The 20,442-nt window shown below is 38.1% G+C and overlaps 2 protein-coding genes across 2 annotated transcripts; both read right to left on the reverse strand.

Annotated features, from left to right (window-relative positions):
- Window positions 1–4,331: 4,331 nt before the first annotated feature.
- On the reverse strand, window positions 4,332–13,847 carry LOC121518321 (ion channel TACAN-like). The gene is made up of 12 exons (XM_041800557.1): window positions 13,683–13,847; window positions 11,047–11,165; window positions 10,561–10,692; window positions 10,283–10,342; window positions 10,092–10,187; window positions 8,085–8,174; window positions 7,735–7,800; window positions 7,560–7,621; window positions 6,660–6,752; window positions 5,329–5,393; window positions 5,088–5,156; window positions 4,332–4,977 (listed from the first exon to the last, which is right to left on the reverse strand). Exons 1-12 carry the CDS (start codon window positions 13,758–13,760, stop codon window positions 4,864–4,866), a joined length of 1,044 nt encoding a protein of 347 aa, XP_041656491.1. The 5' UTR covers window positions 13,761–13,847; the 3' UTR covers window positions 4,332–4,863.
- A 1,723-nt stretch (window positions 13,848–15,570) lies between these two features.
- styxl1 (serine/threonine/tyrosine interacting-like 1) lies at window positions 15,571–20,076 on the reverse strand. The gene is made up of 8 exons (XM_041802188.1): window positions 19,971–20,076; window positions 19,796–19,857; window positions 18,085–18,184; window positions 17,768–17,901; window positions 17,338–17,483; window positions 17,137–17,240; window positions 16,652–16,764; window positions 15,571–15,702 (listed from the first exon to the last, which is right to left on the reverse strand). The coding sequence occupies exons 1-8, from the start codon at window positions 20,074–20,076 to the stop codon at window positions 15,571–15,573; spliced, it is 897 nt and encodes a 298-aa protein (XP_041658122.1).
- Between the last annotated feature and the right edge of the window lie 366 nt (window positions 20,077–20,442).

Here is a 20,442-nt window from a genome sequence, read left to right on the forward strand (position 1 = left end):
GCATGCTTCCCACTGTTTCGTCACCTTTTCTTTTATCAACACTCAGTTAGCATCTGGGACTGAGGACCCTGTAATTGTAGAAGAATTTAAAGTGGAATTCTTCCATATTCATGCTTTATGTACTCCTTGAGTTGCTCCACAGTGTGGCATGTTCCACTCTTTGCACCGCACAGGTGGGGACTGCATGCAGGCCAGTCTAGGCCAGTTCTATTATTGTGAAACCATGCTGTTGTGACTGGGGCAATATGTGGCTTGGCATTGTCTTGCTGAAATAAGCAGGGACGTCCCAGATTGAACATATGAAGTATGGCTATTAAATAACGGGACTGCACTTATGAGGATGAAACTCTGTAGTTCTGGGGCGCAGATGGCTTAGTGGTTGAAGGTGCGTCCCATGTACAGTCATGAAAGTATTGGCACCCCTGGAATTTTTCCAGAAAATACACCATTTCTCCCAGAAATTGTTGCAATTACAATTTATTTATTTATTTTTTTGCATACACATTTTTTTTTTTTTTCATTTATGTGCATTTATGTGCATTGGAACAACATAAAAAGCAGAAGAAAAAAGCCAATACTGACAAAATTTTACACAAAACTCAAAAATGGGCCAGACAAAATTTTTGGTACCCTTTTAAAACTATGGGTAAAACATTTTATTTTAAGCATGTGATGCTCATTTAAACTCATCTGTCGTAGCAACAGGTGCTGGCAATATAGAAATCACACCTGAAGCCCCCCCATATGGGCAGCCTTGTCTGCACATGACTATTCTTGACTGTACATGGCTGTTCAACCATCTTCAAGTACAGTGGAGGTCCCCAGTCTCTGACACCTTTATTTTAAGGTTCACCGCCTGAAAAGGTTGAGAACCCCTGGTTTAAGCAGTAGTATTTTGGGGGGCCCAGGAAATGATCAAATTATTTTGGTCATTTTGCTTGTGTTTCGATGCAGTTTCTATCAACAAGTTCACACACCACGCTTCGGGTGAAACAAAGCCGGTTAGCCCGTCCTTGTACTGTATGATATAATGGCTGAGGACACTGTATAAGGAAGAGAATGGTATTGGATGAAGTTTGCTACATGTCCTTTCCCTGTATAACAAATGTTTACAGTCCTTCTACATGAACAAATGACATCTACAGACACAGAACAATTTAAACAGTTAATGCTTGTATGATTACAGCAGGATAATTATAACTATTTTTTAGAGTTTGTGTAAGATGTTGAAAAGATTCATTTCAATGTGAAAATGAAACAAACAAAACCACATAAAGAAAAATCGGGGAAAAAGTCACAAAATAAGAGGAAGAGTTTTTAAAACAATGCCATATGAACAATTCACTAATCCATTTCTGGATGTTTGAGAGTTACAGTAAATCAAGTAAGTCAATGGAAATCCCAGTTTCACTCTTACTACAGTGGGACCAAAACTCTCCAAAAATAAGCATTATGTGCCCCTGTGGATGAGTGTTAATAAACAGCGCCCCCATTTGGAGACTCCACCAGGTGCAGGGACCCAGCTGGAGAGGCCAGAAGTGGCTAAATCCCAGTCTCCATGCTTACAGACTTTGAAGTCAGTGCTGTCCAGGAGGCAAACACTGAGAGTGTGAGAGTTCTGATTCACACTTTTCAAAGACATAGTGTGCAGTGTCTATGAGTCTGCATTAGTTTTCAGTGAGATTTACCCAGAGTTCATAGTGAACTTGGTGACATGAGAAATGTGAGAATGAGAGAGTGATGGGAAGAGTGTATATATGTGTGTATATCTACATGTATATATATGAGTGTGTATGCATGCATACACAGTTTATATATATTAACAGTATCTATATCTGTATATCTATTTCTGTATGTATGCACATGTATGTATGTATCTGGGAGCTGGAGAAGGGGTGGAGGGGCTGATGAAGTGGGAGAGCTGTCTGCATTTGTCGTTTATGTTTGATTGTGTTTGTTATGTATTGTAGTCTGTATTGTTCTATGTTTTTGTGCTGGGACCCCCTTGAAAACGAGATGCTGCATCTCAAGGGGCTATCCTTCAATAAATTCACATCAAAAGGAAACAGTTGGTGGGACTGTTCTCCTCTTCAGGCACTTGACAGGTATGTTTTACCTCTGGATGCCAACCTCGTGTAAGCAGAAGCTAAAAAAAAAAAACTACAATAATAATAACAACTTTATTTATATAGCAAATTTACTAAGCCTGCACGTTATAAAGAAAAATATGTGATTACACTGGTAACAATAATATAAAATGTATTAATTATACATGAACTTAATATCATCTGCAGTACTGTGCAGAATCTTTAGGCCTGTTTGGACCAAAACTTGAGGCCGAAGTAAGGTATGTAACTGCAAGTGAGCTTGCTTTGGCACCATTGGGAGATAAGGAGAACTGACACAACCCCCGCCGTGCTGGATGCCCTTGCATATTACATGGCTAAGCATGGCTAAGGGAACTGTTTGGATGGGTAGTAAGGTTGCCAGGAGTCCCTGGTTGTGCTGTGGATGTCCCAAGGGCCTGAAAACCACTGGCAGTCTGTGGATGCATTGCCAAAGTTGAAAAGACAAAAGGGATGCCGTTGAGCTTGACCTTGGCTGCAGAGCAACACCTGTTGATATTGCTCCCCCCCCCCCAAGCCCTGGCACATCATGCCCTGTGATGAATCTTTAGCACGTGCCTATAACTTATGTACATGACTGTATATCTAAGTTTCTACCTGTTGTTAATTATGCCTACAAACCTGTTGGCAGCATGTTTCTCCTGACTCTTAAATAATCCAAAAATCTTCATTTTCTAAAACAATTTTTCTTCCATTTAACTAACTGCATGCTTGAGCTTCAGCTGACTACAATGAATGGTTTGAAAAGCAAAGCATACCCAAGACTTTCTTAATAAAGTTATAAGCATGTTTGATAAGGAAGCATTGCTTATGTACGAAAAATAAAACTTTTTTCTTAACTCTTCACAAAAATGTAGGCCTTTTCTAACACATTTATTCAGATGCACTTAAAGCAATAATCATAAAGATGAAGTTAATTGGGCCTAATGTTAACTTACCTTATTCTGATACGGCTGTTAGAAAAGGTGATTTCCAGGATCAGGCCTTCCTACTGAAGCCAAAGGATGGTCTGTTTCCAACTACAGAGCTACTCATCCTCATTATCACAATCATCTCTGTGAAGAGTTTAGAGTTAGAGTTAAATTCAAGATCCTCCTTAATGTGTGAAAAAAAGTCATTGCAGTCCCACGTCTCCTTGTTCATTATTACTATAAAGAAATGTTTGAGAACTTTTTAAAAGAAAATGCTCACCACAGGTCCAGGTTTGCAGGAATGATTCACCACTGCCATCTTGTGGTCAGATTTGTAATAACTAAGGCATGCACAGAATAAACATCGTAGTATTGCATGGGAAAAAATGCTTTTAACCATTATCACTCAAATTGGCATTCTGAAATGAATGCCTGCAATATGTTCCAAAAAAGTTGGGACAGGAGCATGTTTCACAACCTTCTCTTCTAACATTTCTCTATAAATGTCCGGGGACTGAAGACATTAATTACTGAAGTACTGAAAGAGCAATTCTGTCCCATTCTTGTTTGAGTTACATAATTTTTTAGACCCCTCAGTACCCCTATCAGTATCAGTGGTGACTCACAGATGTGCAAGTAACCCATGTCATGGGCACTAATACACCCACACACCATCACAGATGCTGGCTTTTGAATTTTGTGTTGATAATCTGGATAGCTATTTTTCACCTCAGGTCAGGTCTGGCTCAGACAAGTGGGAAGCCTTTGCAGATGTTGTTGACGGCTTTTGTTTATCTAGTAAACTAGGAATGATTAACTCTATTTTAGTGTTTTAAATAACATTTATAACAGCTTAAATAGGATGAATGAACTCTTAAAATTGCACCCAATAAAATAAAAAATAAATGTTAGAACAGCTCTGTTAGCTGGTTAAGGTACCAGACAGAATAAAATTTTCAATTTAAAAAATAGAAAATAGAGATTCTTAATCACATTTTTTTTACAGGTAAATAAACAGAAAGTGAATGGAAATGAAAACAACACATATGCTCTATTATCTGCATACTGGGGATAATGACAGAAGAGAATAACTTACAAGAAGAATAAAGTAGTTGATTTCTAAAATACAATGAAATGGTTAGATTTAAAATACTTCTATAACCGCTATATACTGTATTTACACAGTTTGGTTCTTATTCCAGTGGTTCCAAGTATTTCTTAACGTAAATCAAAGAAGTCCTGAGGAGATCAATACAGTAGGAAAAAATGAAAAATACAATCAACAACAAAAACATGTACTGATTTTTTTATTTCATCTTTCTCCAATCTTTAGTTTTTGTCAAACATATTAAGTTTTTTTTAAATTTGGGGTCTCATGATGCACTTAAATTACATAAGATGTTTTTAGGGAAATCATGTAAACAAAAAGAAGTGGAGGGTTTGGAGGAGTGTTTCATTAAAGCATCTCTTTGTAAGGCCTGCATCAGTAGCTGTAGCTCAGCAACACCAAAATAAATATGATATAGTAACACTCTTATTAGCACTTTAATCTTAACCTGACAGAAACCTGATGGTGGTGCTCAGTAAAACCTGTGAGGTACCTCGTTGATTTGGGACAGCTTGTTTTGACAAATCACTTTAAATATTATTTACACACCTTTAAATTTAAAGGACACAGATAAAAGTGGCAATACATATAGAAAGTCTTAAAGGACGACAATCATAACATCCATAAGGTGCTTTAAAGAGAATAGAACAGCTGTTTGGACATATTTGCATAAATATAGAGGATGTTTGGTGATTCAGCTCAGTTTGTTCTCCCACTCTTATAAGCTCTTGGACTTGTCCTGGTTGTTCATGTATTTCTGGTAAACAACTCCCAGCGTGGTGAAGAAGTTTCCCATGAAGAGAACCATGTAAGAGCAGCCACACATCATGACCTAAACCACAGCAGAGAAGTGATCACAGTCAGCCTCTGTAGAGATTATATACAAAATAAAACCACTAAAGTTCAGTGAGAGAGAACATTGAGTCTCCTTGGCGTACTAACCTGCCACTCTTTACACTCAGGGAGCTGAGACATCTTAAAGAGTGTTATGCTGTTGTAGAGCTGCCAGAACTGTGAGAGGAAGAACAAAAAACAATCAGGAATGCTGGAAAATCCACCTCAGCATTCCTTCATACACCACATACTTCATCAAGTCTATTACCAGATTAGCACATATAAACTGTATGTTTTTATTCATGTTATTTTTGTATATATTGGCTGTATTACTGGGTCTGTTACTCACATGACCAAAGAACAAGAATGGCAGGAGGAAGGTCAATCCTCGCCACATCCAGGACTGGAAACCCTCTGCAAACCAGGAGAACAGAAAAGAGAGTCACTGAAGGACTTCTGATGATGATGCACCATGGCAAGAGTGTGTCATTTACAAAGAGGTGCTGGCTAATGACAGCATGAGGCAGCATAAACTCCGGCGCCACATTGAGACAAAGCACCTAAGTTTTGCGACCAAAACACAGCAGTATTTATGACAGGGAGCTGCAGGAGGTGTGGTCACAAATACCAAGGAAACCGAAGCATCATACTGAGTGGCATTATGCATAGCAGAGACAGGAAAACCCCACATTACTTCACCCTGCTGCTAAAGATGTTTGTCTGATAATGATGGGTAAAGATGCTGCTGCCAGGGTGAATGTGATCCCAGTCTGACACCATCCAGCACTGCACCTCAGCGGGGCCTCTGATGTGAAGCAGATGATACTAGATGGACCATCTTTGTTGTTTTTATAAATGATTAATCTGAAGTTAAACTGATTAAATAGGCCGTAGGATGCAGGATATAAACCGGTTACTGTTTTGGGCTGTTTATTATGTTTTAAATCTCAAAGAAATATACAAAAGAAAAGACGTGTTCTAAGAAGATGCAGACAAAAATCATTTGAAGAGATGGGGAATTAAATTCACAAGTGCCTCCACACAGCAGTTAATGGTACCTGCTACAGTCCCGAACTCTATCTGGCACGTAAAGTTAAACAAACCTAAAAGATCTTTAGAAATAATCTTTATTTCCACCCTCTCATCAGGCTGCTGTCTCTGTGAGAAATTTGACTATGGAATGTACATGAATTCTTTCCAACACATAACATTTTTCCAGGACCTATATTTATGATGTGGAGCTTGATTCTGTTCCTCTTATGAATGAGCTGGTTGTTTTGGATCTCCCCTGTAAAATTTCATCTTCTGCTTTATCGGTTAAAATGATGTAATGTGATACCACATCACATGGATCAAGATCGTTTTAAACAAAGTTCGCTCCTCACGCGATTTTTGTTTTTATCAATTTATTCAAGATTTGTTAATGGCTCAGAATTATCTATTTCAAATGTATTCGCCTCAGGTCGCCAGTATAGGTGTATCATAAACCGCAAAATATTGACCAGTTAGAGAGCATTTTCCTCACAGCACAGGTTTTGCTCTGCTTGTAAAAACCCTCATGTGAACACCAACCAAAGTTGATGTCATTTGCAACAGTGTAAGAAATTGGCCCTTGATTCAGACCAGATCAACAGAACTAAAGGTGTGAAAATGGCCTATTTCTATAAGACTATAACTCACCAACTGTAAGGTCCATGTTATGTCTTTCTCCAAGCGCTCTGAGTCTGTACAAACATCCACTTTGGTAGTAGTACTGGAGGAACTGGACGAAGCCTGAACAAATAAACAGAGGAAAGAAAGAAAACTATTTATTAACAGTCCAGGCCAGAAGTTACTTCCTTAACTTTGAGGTATAACTGTGTGAACCTTGAACATACAATTATGAACTACTGATACTTGCAGAAACTCATTTTTCTCCCTGAATGAGTGATTGTTAAGAGTCTGACATGAATTTTTACTTTTTAATCTTCACAAAAATAATACCATGAGGTAGTTCCTAACACAAGGAACATATAAATGTCCACTAGATATTTAAAAAAACAAGGTTTTTCAATGTGTTGGGTTCTTTCGTTGCCTGGACTCATCTAGGTTATTCTGGATTTTTATTTTTATTCTTGTTTTTATAATGTGCCCCACTGGGTTATTATAATGTTGGGGTTATGATGCTGGCTAAATGTTTTATGGGTTCTTCTGTTGTTGGGTTTTGTCCTTCTTGATGAGTTATGATGATTTGTTTTATTTGTGATTATGCTTACTGTCAAAGCACTTTGTAAACCTCTGTTTTTAAAGGTGCTATACAAATAAAGTTATTATAATCATAAGAAGGAAACACAATTATAAATGACAAATATAATGCTAAACATCAGGAAGATCACAAGATTGTTTGTAATGAGGACTGGAGCAAATTGTTGTTAAAACCTTCAAATCAAATATACAGTAAAGTAAATCTTTTGTCCAAACCAATGCCATATTCCATGATAAAGGGTATGAAAGCACTTGAAAAAGCTGGTCTTTACATTATAAAGCCCAGCTTGTTGTGTCTATTTCAAAAAGATTAAAGATTGTGTTTAAAAATCTCACTTTGGTAGAGACAGTATGATAGAAACTGGCTCCTAAACATCTGGTAGAGAGTCCCCTCAGGCCTGAAAACATAAAAGATCACTTGTTATTATGGTTAAAAAACACATGCAGTTGTAAAAATAATGCAAATTTTTTCCAGTAAAAAACAACTTTATAAAAAGATATCATAACTCACCAGGTGAGCATGACCCCAGACAGGAAGGTGGACACATAGTGATGAAAAACCCACCAACCTTTGATCCTGAAATACAATAACAAGGACACAATATCCATAAATAAAATGATCCATAGAAAAAAAGTAATAAAAACTTGTCCAATCAGGTAAAATACATACTGATATCATCTTATACAGGCTTGTTATATAAAAGTTAACTAGTCCAGTATTGTGATAGTTGTAGTGTGTTGTACTGCTAAACAGGAAACCAGCAGACAAGGTAATTAATGCAACCACACCTAAAAAGACAACAGGTAGGGCCAAAGATCTTCTCAAATGTAAATAGTGGGGATTTTAATTTTGTTTCAGACCTTGAGCCGTTGCTGATGAGGATGCTCTCCCGGATGGTGAGTGTGCAGTAGTACCACACCAACAGGAAGTTGAAGAGAGCATCCAGGGCTCTGAAAACAAAAGCAAAACAGTTTAAACACATTAAAATTCAGAAATGATGGACAAAATTCAATAGGTTCATTCACTCTAAAACAGGCAAGGCAATAGAGGTTAAAGTCCTCTGTTTGAGTTCACCTCTGATCAGCCATCTTTGTCATAATAGTCAAATAATGAGATCAAAGGGTCTGTTATTTTCATTTCATTTGACTTATCAGCCCAGCAGTTTTGGAATGACATTCCTTCTTGCCTTGACTTCAAAGAAGGGCCGGGTTTAATTTCTGCAGTCCATTAGTAAGTCAATCTTTCTGTCTCTTCTCCTAGTTTCTGCTCTCTATGTCCTCTTTGGCCACTTTTCCTCAGCCTTAATGTGTGTGTATAGACAACACAGCAAACAGTAGTAAGTTTTCCAGCACGCCTTTCGTCATGATTTACTCACTTCACCCTGGAGACTGTATCTGCTCAACCGAAGTTAAGTAATTCAGCACAGGGGTCAAGTCAGAGTAGAGAGAGAGACCAGAACTTTAAACTCTACACTATCCTTGTCACAAAAAGATATTCATTCATGTTTTAATACCAGAGCAACAAAAATAGAAGTCTTAGACACCTAATATTAGCATATTTTTTTACTTAAATTGTCAGAAATTGCCCCTGTGATTGACTGGCGACCAGTCCAGGGTGTACCCCGCCTCTCGCCCAATGACAGCTGGGATAGGCTCCAGTCTCCCCCACGACCCTGAATGGGATAAGCGGTATAGAAAATGGATGGATGGCTGGATGTCAGAAATTGCAGCTTAGGTCCTGATCACTGTAGAAATTTCAGAAAACATGGATGCAGTCTTTGTGATTTTAGCTACTGTGTTTTTGAAAGAGGTGTTTTCAAGCCCAGTGACGGCAGGAACTGTACTGGGAAAAAGCTACCTTTAACTAATGTTCAGTCAGTCTAGCAACAAAAAGTGGAGCTGAGGAGGGCTTAAAGTCTCCTGGAGCAAAGCGACAATGCGTCGACCCGTCAGTCAGATCAACTATGCCCCAATTATGGAGATATTGCTTATTCTTAGTATAATATCATGAAAATGGATGAGTTACAAAGGAATCATCCCTTGTACCATTCTTACCAACAAAGTAATTAAGTATTCAGAAAAAATATATACAGTATCACTCCTTTCTGGCAGAATATAAACACTTTTATTTCTGCACTAACAACATGCATTTGAATTTTGGTACTAATGGCAATTCCTTAGCTTTTAAAGTCAGTCCAGAGAGAACATTGGAGGAGCTCCAAGTTTTTGCAATTCATGCTAGTAGTCTCACAATTAGTCGGGATTAACTGAGTGCAGTGAATGTGTCTAGAGTTCACCAAAAAGCATGTAGGAGATCCGATGGTCAAGTGAAAGAAAGTTCTTTGGTCTGATGAGACCAAAATTGAGCTTTTTAGCCATCAGACAAGACGCCATGTTGGGCGGAACCCAAACAGTGCACATCACTACAAACACACCATCCCCACTGTGAAGCACACTGGTGGCAGCATCATACTGTGGGGATGCTTCTCAGCAGCCGGTCTTAAAGGGGCTGTTCACGCCTGATTCCCATGCAACCTGATGGAGCTTGAGCAGCTTTGCAAAGAAGAATGGAGTAAAATTTCAGTGTCCACATGTGCAAGCCTGATTGAGACCTATCCACACAGACTCAATGCTGTGATTGCAGCCGAAGGTGACTCTACTAAATACTGACAAGAAGGGGCTAAATATTTCTGCTCTCACTTATTTTACATCTGTTTTCTCTTTGACATTAAAGCTTTTTTTCTGTCAAAAAAGGCAAATTGAGTCATAAAATCACTTAAAGGGTAAAATCCAAGGGGGTGAATACTTTGTAAAGGCACTGTATATTTATCCAGAAATAAAGTTTAATTAAGAGCACTACAGTCTTACCTGTAGCTGAACAAAAAGCGACACGTGAAGGAGAACACAAAAAGGATGACCGTCAGGACCAGTTTGAATTTCTCATATTCATCTTTGTAGGCAAATCTGAAAAAATAAATCATAAAAGCATGATGAGATGCTAGTACAGTTTTATTTTGGAGGGATTATTTCTACATAAAACCACCATGAGGGTGACTTACTTTGACTGTTTGTTGAGGAGTGTTACGTTGACGTTTCCTAGAACAAGACTGAGGTATAACCTAAACAGGAGGAGCCAGCGATTCAAAAGGCCAATAGTGTAAATATTTCCATAAAACAAAAACAAGCAAAAACACCTTTAAATACAACTTATGTATCAGCAGCATTGCACAGCTGCCATTAAAATAAGACATTTTAGGTGTTTGATGCTATATGAAAACAATAACTACTCTTCTTTGTCGTTAAAATAAAATTAAAAAAAAACATGACTGAGACAAACCCGTTCTTCTTTGGTAGAAAAGCTTCCATCTCACAGAATGTCTCTGTTCTCTCTTTGATGGAGTCCTCGATTTCCGTGATGGTATTCATCTCCTCAGGACTTAGTTTGGGGGTAGGACTGTTTTCTTTGCATCTAATCAGGGAAACAAAAGAAAAATTAATTTCCCAACTGGGGATCAATAAAGTATAATCGTATCTTAATATGAATGAGTTGAGTTTATAATGACACAATTTTATTTTATATTTTGGTTCTTTTGTACCAGTTTATGCCCCATTTTCAGTCTTAGGTTGGTTTCCAACCTGGAGTTTGAGCACCCTTAGGCCAAGGTCAGACTGCACAATCTTTTTGTCTGTTATGACGGTCACTATGTCAGATTAAACGATTGAAGAGCCAATAATATGTGCTGTGATTTGACCCACAGGACAGACAACACGGAGGTACACGACCAATCAATGCAACTCGGTGAAATGGCTGATCCATACTTACTCTTCAAGTGACACAGTCAGCTCTTTTAGCTTCTTCCTCTGACGTGCTATAGCACCAGAGCAGCTGTCCTGAAGTTTGGTAACTTCCTCAAGCTTCTGCTTGTATAGACGATGGGTGTCCTAGAGGTGGGGAAAAAAGGAAAACACATCAATCTGTCATGTGCAATAAGAAATTTTGTTACAGCAAAGCAGTAAATGTAAGCCGTAAATTATTCTGAGGTTCAGATGACGCAATATATAAAAAAATCCCAATAAAACAAGCAAATAGATTGGTCTTTTAATTGATAAAGATGTTGTAGTGTGTTTGACCAATAATTTTAACCGTTTTTTAAATAAGAACAATCTACCTGTTGCATCAGATTTAATAGGTCCCTGTATGTTATATACCTATGCATGTATATCTGCATGTAGACAGAGGCTGATTGTTTTCCACTAAGTATATGACCTATGACGACAGTTACTTAAGAGTACTGCACAGTTAGCTATGTGGTAATCTAGATCTTTTTTTTAAATACACACTATGTCTTATTTTAAGTTATATATTCATGTACTTTCTTGATTTCATAAACCAACTGTCTGGTCTGTCTCTCTTGTTTCAGTCACAAGTTCTGAATGTAACTTCAGGTAAAGAACAACATTTCTGCTTTAACATGCCTCTTTTCCACTTCCTTGAATTGTCTTTTTATTTGCAGCTTTAGTTTCTTGTTATTTTACACATCAGTAGTTTAGCATATTAAACATCACTTTTAAAAATAAAAACACCAATTCTAAAAAAGTTGGGACACTGTGTAAAATGTAAATCAAAACAATGCAATCACTTGTAAATCTCATAAACTCATATTTTATTCACATTAGAGCATGAAAAAATATTATCTCTTTTTAAATTTGATGACAGCAACACACCTCTAAAACAGCAGGGCCAGATCATCAGGTACTGGAACAACTTTTACTTACACTGAGGATCTAGATCAGGGGTGTCCAAACTATGGCCTGGGGGCCAAATGCGGCCCATGGCCCATTTTTGATTGGCCCACGGCATATTCTAAAGATAATATGAAATATGGCCCACATAAAAACATGAAGCTTGTGCTGTACTGTACTTCTTGTTTTCAGCACAAGGCAGTGCTACCATGTTAAATCTGTAAACAAACATTTTGCCAAGAGGATATCTTGATTAATAACATCCTGATGGATTATCACAGCAAATAACAGCACCAATATTTTTCCAGGAGCAGAGCCAGTGGTAGCCAAGGCTAAACAAGGCCCCCTGAAATCTGATTGGCATCCCACAATCCTGAAAATGACTCTCCCTGTCACCAATTAACTAGCCATTTAGGCATACTCAATCGCTATGTATGTATGTAAATGTGGCGATTGGCCTATGGCACAATAAGGAGAGCATTAAAGCTGTGCCTTTTGACTTATTTACATATTTTTTGGGCACACCGCTTTAAAGAGAACTTACGTTAATCAGGGATCATGGAGCAGGTGTATCATCACATCCAGGCCAATACCTTTCCTTGTGGGCGTGTTTCAACAAAGTCCAGTTGTTTTCCAGCCCTATCACTCTCTCAGGTATAAAGGAAAAGCCTGGTGTAGTTTTCATCTTTTAGAGTGTGTGGTCCAGAGCAAATTTTGTCTTCTCTGAAGCACTGTGATGGAATGAGTGTGTGTTATACAGGGGAAGTGACATAATGGTACATAATTGGGGGCAGCGAAAACCCAAGCAAAAGGCCTAACAATTTTAGATTGTATAGAGAATCTGTACATATTTAGAAATTCGAAATTTAGGATTTTTTATGGTATCAGTTTCAAACCAGTACACCCAATAAGTCTTTTGAAAGGAATCAAGAACAACTGGAGCAATGATGTGGCGTAAAAATTGAGACAGACAGGCCATCAATTACAGCAGTGATATTAATTGTGAAATCCTCCTCCATGCTGTTTTTCATTAGTACTACTTACTTTTCCAGCCTTCTGTTGCCCCATTCCTGCTTTTTCGAGATGTTTAGCTTACGTGTTATTCAAACTAAGATAATAGTTTGCATTAAATTGTAGGATATCTCAGTTTCAATATTTGATGTTTTGTTTGTTATATTGTGAATAAAATAGGGTTCGTGAGACTTGCAAATCATTGCATCCTGTTTTTATTTACAATTTACACAGCGCCCCAAGATTTTTGGAATTGGAGTTGTCCACCTTTTAAGTAACTCAAAATATTGCCCAGCCCTACTTTTACTTAAGTAGATTTAAGGAGAGTAATTTAAGCGCTGCTTGAATCCATTTCATCCAAAGAGACTGTAAGTATGTATCACAAGGTGTGTGCCTTAACAGAAATGTATTCATTAAGGTCTGGGAGACTAGACTGAACCAACCCTGAGGGTCCCAGGATGCTTCTCTATGAACACATATCCATGAAACAAACTCCAGTAAGACCAGAAAGACTAGTACATGATGTACTCTCCTCTAACTTGTCGTGTTCTTCTTTTCTTCAAACTTGACAGTGAAATTTTATCTATACTTGCTTTGGAGGGCGGTTCCCCTGCCGCCTGTAAACCCACCTACCCCTGCTGTTAGCTTAACCCGGGGCAGCGCTCACTTTTATAGGTAACGGCAGGTTTTATAAGTTTGACTCACCTGAATTTGTTGATAATTCTCCTCTAAATCCTCCCATTCGCGTAAACATTCACTTAAACCTGTTGGAGTGAACAACATCTTCTACAGTGACATGAGGAAACCTTTTAATGTTGAGTAATACTAAAGCTCCGCTGTGCAACAGTTTGACTGTCGTTAGTGGCAAAAACGAACCTGCGCACTAGAGCGACTTCCGGTCTAACCCTTCAGAGTAAAAGCTCGAGACATGTTAATTGAGTCGTTTTACACCATTTCTCAACACTATTATGATCAGAATACCTTCAAACAAAAAATGAATACAAACAAATAACTGAAAATATAGAAGGTGGAAATGCACCTTTGTGGCCAAAATACAGTAACAAACAACAACATTTGCCGTACATGACAACAACGATGGAAATAAAGAACAAAATACAACATTGTCTTTCACCAGTAAAAACCCGGACATGCAATGCACCCATGACTTTAACAATAAAATTGAAAGAAAAGAAATATGATGGATGCTAATGTTTGTACACATTATTTCTTCTGGCTTTGGATGTTTAGGATAAGATAAATAGGTCTCCAGGTCGTAAAGCATTGTAAAAGTGCATATGGTAATTTTATCATAAATAATTTATAATAAGGGATTAATTGTGTGTTTTTATCTTTTAAAAAGTTACATTAGATGGTAATATGATGATTTCTCATTTTTGTCTTTTTTTTTTTTTTTTTGTCAGAATGAGCTTTAGAAATACAGAACACGCTGTCTTATACGGGAAATGTTGTTGTAGGCCAGGGTATCTTTGAGCAATACAAAACTAATTGCTACATTTTTGCTGTATCCGGCTTGGTCATAGTTTAATTATGTCTGTTTTGTTGTCCAATTTAATATGTCCAGTTCTTCAGTTAATAGATGAACATCCTTGTGCGGACCGAGGATCTCAATTTCCCTCTGATGCAAAGAAAAACTTTTGGCAAATTAGTGCTTTTATTTTGTTTTTTTAAACGTCAATATTTGCGACATTTCCGGCGTCGGGTCACATACGTCCAACGTGCTTACTTGACACTAGTTGATCCAATCAGTTGTCGCTTTTGGTATTTTGGGTCCTCCTCTCAGCCAATCAGCTGCGTTTCCTTTATACCAACACTTTGTATGACTTTGAACTACTTTTACCCGAGTTCGGTCTGCAAGGAAACTCTGTTTCCTGCGCTCAAATTCCCTCTCATCTGGAAGATGTGTTTTTTTGTGACGACTAAAGCTCAAGCTTTTGGGCCTAAATATAGCCTTTAAAAACAAAAACTCGTAGACATTGTTTATATGACTTGTTTGTTGTTTGTCTACAAGTGCAGGCTCTGATCCCGGCGAGGTTAGTGCCAGGAAAAATGAATGCCTGACATGTTGGCACATGGCCTGTATTTTTAGAGCTGGGGTTACATAATACCAGAGGACAAACTGTCATCTTTAATTTTGTTGGAACCGCTGGCACAACCATGTATGGGCTTAAATATAACCGCTGACGCCACAGTTAACGTTTTGAGAAAAAAACAAATAAACAATAGTGCAGAATGTAAAACAATAGTACAGTTAATTAAAATGACAGGATAAGAAAAATATAAGCAGATTAATCACACTGACATCATCATACAACTGTCCACAGTAGCATGTCTCACAGTAACAGTGAGAATTTAGAATTTCCTTTGAGATCAGTAAAGAAACTAAATTACAATTACTGAAATCTTGATTAATCTTGAAGTGTCTCAATACGAACATAGAATTACAAAGAATAAAGAGGATTCAACTTTCTATTTATGGCTTTTGCCATTCCGTAGTGCTTAAGAGATAAACTCAGCAGTCTTATTGCCTAAAGTGAAAGAAGTTACTCCGCTGCCATAGCTGTACGTTTCTTTATTAATAAAAAGGTTCAGAGATATCAGTCACTCTTGTTCCTGTGGTGTGAAGCTCCCAGTCAGACAGCTGCTTTAGAAACCCCGTGTTGGGCCTCATGTTGGGCTTACATTTGCACATGTGCTTCCAAGCCTCCTGAAAAAAGTCAGATTAAAGGCATCATGTTAGGGAAGTATTTTAACCTGACATGCTAGATAGAATGTTTTATATGTCTATTGCAAGGATGTATTTTTTTAATCATCTGGAAACCGATATAAAGGGTTTGGAAAAGGCAGGACTTTTCAAAAAATTCTGGGAAGGTGACTGGACGAAAGTTCTGTCTGTCACATTCACCAGTGGCCAAACAGTGCAGCAAGACAAAATGAGCTCTGTTAACATCCTGAGCGGTACTTTATGAACGGTTAAGCTTGTCAGTGGATAAAACTCATGCTGAGGCCATCTTCTCCACCAAGAGAAGCTTTCAGTGTTGCTCTTTGCTCGTGTTTTAATAAAGAAATGTGACCCAGTGCTTATAAAACTGTGATTACTAAAGCTACATCTGAGCTAATCGCTCCACAAACAGCCATTATACCAGCTAACAGTAAAACTACTAAACCCTGCACGTAACTATCACAAACTCAGGCCCAAACAGGTTGGGAGGAGAGCGTAAACATCTTTCTTTGGCATGAATTGCTTTCAGTCCCGTTTCTCGTCCATTTCAATCAATACATTTGGTCCAATTCTGATAAAACTGCTGCTATTTTACAGCTACGACCAAGCTAAATGCTACACTAGCAGCAGCCATTGCTAGATTGGAGCTTTGCAAGCTGGATCTGCCTGATGACAGACATGAAATCTGGCCATTAATCTGCTTTGCAAGGTTAGAAGTATAAAAGTATTAGATGGTTATGTGTACTCCATATCTTTGATTGTCAGTGTTAAACTCTAAATATGTAGCTGGAACCATTTTGGGATGTAGCACAAGTTTCAGATTTTTAAAGACATCATCTCGTAAGAGTATCATGCTAGCTTTTTTTTTTTTAAATCTCAGCATTGGTTTCATATTTCAACACCCAAGGCTGACACTTGAATGAACCTCTCTTACCTCTAGTGTGTATTTGAGGTGATGCATTAGAAAAGCAATGGTCACAGCGCTGCAGCGGCTTCGGCCATGCTTGGAAACTATCAACACACGAGAGTCGGCGCTGAAGTTTGAAGCTGAATAAAAAGGAGACAAAATACTTTTTATTGAACAAAACCTCTACTTCATGAAAATGTGTAACAAAAATACATATTTCTGGAATTTCGCAAAAACAAAAAACCTAAAAAATTTAGATAATTTCTCAAAAAAGGGGGGGGACTTTGGTCCAAAAACACTGGCATAAATGATCCAGGTTCAGACTCTCAAGATGGTTTGATAGGTATAAAAGATCTTTAATTCATAGGAATAGAAACACTGATAATACACCAGTGTGTTCTGGCTTGCACCTTCAGGATGTAGTTTGGTCTAAAGTTTTCCCTCCTTTTTAAGTCCACTGGTGTTTTGAGGGGCGCATGAAGTGAAAAACCTGAAGTATAGCTATGACTTACCAATAAAACTGCAAATCCTTTCAAAACTTGCAGACAAATCAGACGCATCTGTGTCGGCAGCAGGGATGCTCAGGATGGTCCTGTTCCCCTTTGTGAATGTAGACCTGATGTTTTAGAGGAATTTATTACTAATTCAGCAAGTATGGCATCTGACTTAAGGATTTACTCTGGTGGTGTTAAAAATATTGAGTCCCGCCTTACTCCACAGTGTCACTCTCAGAGATACAGACAACAGCGCTGATCTTCAGGTCTTTTAGGATGCTGGAGTCCATGCTTTGTTTCTCGTCACTCATATACAGACGTCCTGCTATAATCTCCACTGGATATGTCTTCAGGTTGTCCAGCTCCTGGTTTAAAACAACATATAAATAAATTATCATCAGCATTACCCAAAGGGTATTATTATTGAATTTTTCACTTACTCTTTTTATTTTTGGCTATAATTTTGTGTCGCTGCAAATATCAGGATTTTTTGAAGGAAGGAAAACATTTTATGAAACCTTTTGTTTCCAATATAGATATTGATTTACTTCTCAATCCAGAGTTTTCAACATTCTTCAAGGTTGCATTTCCGGTTTGCTATATCCTCACAGATGTATTAATGAAAGCAGGTCAGGTGTGTTTGTCTTACCAGGATGGTGTAGAGGATTTTCTCAGTCCTAAGAAAAGTGTAAAGAGCAGAGAATCTCTCAAACCCTCCTTTTAATATCTTGACAGGATAGAGGCTCACTTTAGCAAACACTTGGGCACATTTAGCTGCTCTGCCTGCAAACACAGACATTTGTGGCTGAAATACATGTGAAGCATGGTATATTGAAAGCTACAGGCATGGGATACTGCAGAAATATATGATTCAGTTGGAGCAGTTTGCTTTCACGCTTGTAAGGAACTTTATGGCTGTATTTATAAATGTATGAAAAGTTTTGGACATGAATTTTCTTCAGTTACCTTTCTCCTCTAAACAGCTCGTGTTGCTGTCGTAGACCACCACATGATGCATACTGTCCACCTCCACAGCTTCTGGTAGGAGAAATGTTCCCTCTGAATCCTGGAAAGAATTATCAAAATGTTTTTCACTGAAAAGATTTAATCCCAGCACTCGGGTTACTTGTGCTGAAAGACTTTCTGTTGCAGATTCACAAAAGCTTCTAAATGTAAAATTTCCCCTCGTTATCCCCTAAATTCTAAATGTTATTGTCCAAAGGAAAACAGGCACTGCTCATCACCTGCCCAATACCATTCCAACCTTGAAGCATAGTGGTGGCAGCAAAGACAGCTGTATGGAGCAAAGTACAGAGATATCCTAACCTGTTCTGCAGCATTCAGGCCCTCAGAACAGGACAAAAGTTCACCTTCCACCATCACAATGACCCTAAATACACAGCCAAGACAACACAGGAGTGACTTGGGGACGACTGTGAATGTCCTAGAGTGGCCCAGCCAGAGCCCTGACTTGAACCTGATCAAACATCCTGAAAACCTGAAAATGGCTGTCTGTTCAACCTGGCTGAGCTTAGGAGACATGCAAAGAAGAATGGCAGACAATCCGCCAGTCCTGTTGTGCCATATTGAAAAAGACTCAAGGCTCTAATTGCTGCCAGTGGTGCTTCAACTGAGTACTAAGTCACTGTGATATTTCAGGTTTTAATTTTTAATAAATTTGAAAACATTTCTAAAACTCTGTTTTCACTTAGTCATGATGGGGTACTGAGTGTTGATTAATGAGAGAAAAATTCTGCACAAATCTGCAAGAGTGTAGACCAATTTGTGAACGTGGACTTAGTTTATTTTGGCTCAGAAGAGTTACTCTGTTTGCTTGAAGTTTCCAAAATACTCACAAGTCATGAGTTACAACTGAAGTCTTTCTCTCAATTGGCTGTTGATGCACATAACTTTGGCAACACTTCTGCTGAACACATCTGCAGATGTGAACTCAGATCTGTGAGTGTAAAAGATAGGTTTGGGTGCCCTCAGCACAGGCTTACAGGCAGCAATTTAGACCGAAGTCCACAAATACAAATTGGTCTACACATTTCCAGATTTGTGCATACATTTGTGGATCTTGGTACAAATTTACAAATCTTTTTTACAGATTTGCACGCTTTTGCAGATCTGCACACACATTTGAGTATTTGTGCATGCATTTGCAAATCTATCTATGCATTTGCAGATATGAGTGCAGGTCTGTGTATGTATTTGCAAGTACTTTTGCAACAATAATAACTCCATAAAAATGATTTTAAATGATCATATCAGGCTGCCAGTTCAACAAATATAACTGAAGTGGCTGGTGAGTGTATTATGTGTGCACTCATTATCAATTTTCAAGCCTGATCCTGAGGTTATATGACATTCAAGAATATATTCTAGAAACTTTTAAATAATGTCCCAAATTCTGACTTTATTGTCGTTTTCCCCTCTGTTTTTGTCTCTTCAGTAATATTCATTGTTTCATATGGTCTTATTTCTTCCAGTAAACCTGCAACCACCAAGAAGTTTTTTGTCACATCTTTACCATTACAGTAAAATGACAGTAAATTATATACTGTATTATAAAGAATTTGCCTTCACAGCAACAGCCATCCTCTCCGTGCCCATCAGTCTGAGTGTGATTAGATATACATGAACCACAAAACTGTCAAACCATTAACATCCGTACCACGTTGGCATGTCTAGCTGTTGGGATGTGGCTTGTTTTGTAATCTTGGGCTTCACGAGCATCTAAAAAAAGAGACAAAAAATTGAAAGAGGGTTATAAGGCAAAATTAGAACACAAATCCAGATGATAACACATGGACACATAATCCGGAAGAATTACGAATCCACTCTCTCACCCATCAAACAGAGGTAGTTGATCTCTGCCAGCCTTGAAACATTTCTACTGCTCTGGTTGAGGAGATTGTAGAGCTCTTGAGGCTCACACATTACAATTTCAGCCATCACAGGGAGAATGAAAAAAGAAAAAAAACCCAATCCACTAGATCCAAATTTAAAGACAAGACTAGCCAGATGTGTAGAGGAAGCCTTGTATTATTGTCTCTTCTTCAAGAGTACAGTAGTTGTTTGTATGGGCTCTGTTGCTAGACAACCCAGCTCATTCTGTCATTGGTGGTTGGTGATGATGCAGATTCTTAAAGTGACAGGCCCCCAAAATGCTGTTTCCACATGTTTACTAGACTATAAAGAGGTGGTGTTAACATCAGGAAAAAGTTGGCAATAAAGTGAGCCGCTGGGCTCCTAGGGGCCTCCAGATAAAGTCATTAAAGGTGTGCATCAAATATGAGCATGTTTTTCAGTGATGTGTAT

Source organism: Cheilinus undulatus, linkage group 12 (assembly GCF_018320785.1).
Source record: "Cheilinus undulatus linkage group 12, ASM1832078v1, whole genome shotgun sequence".
Lineage (NCBI taxonomy): Eukaryota > Metazoa > Chordata > Actinopteri > Labriformes > Labridae > Cheilinus > Cheilinus undulatus.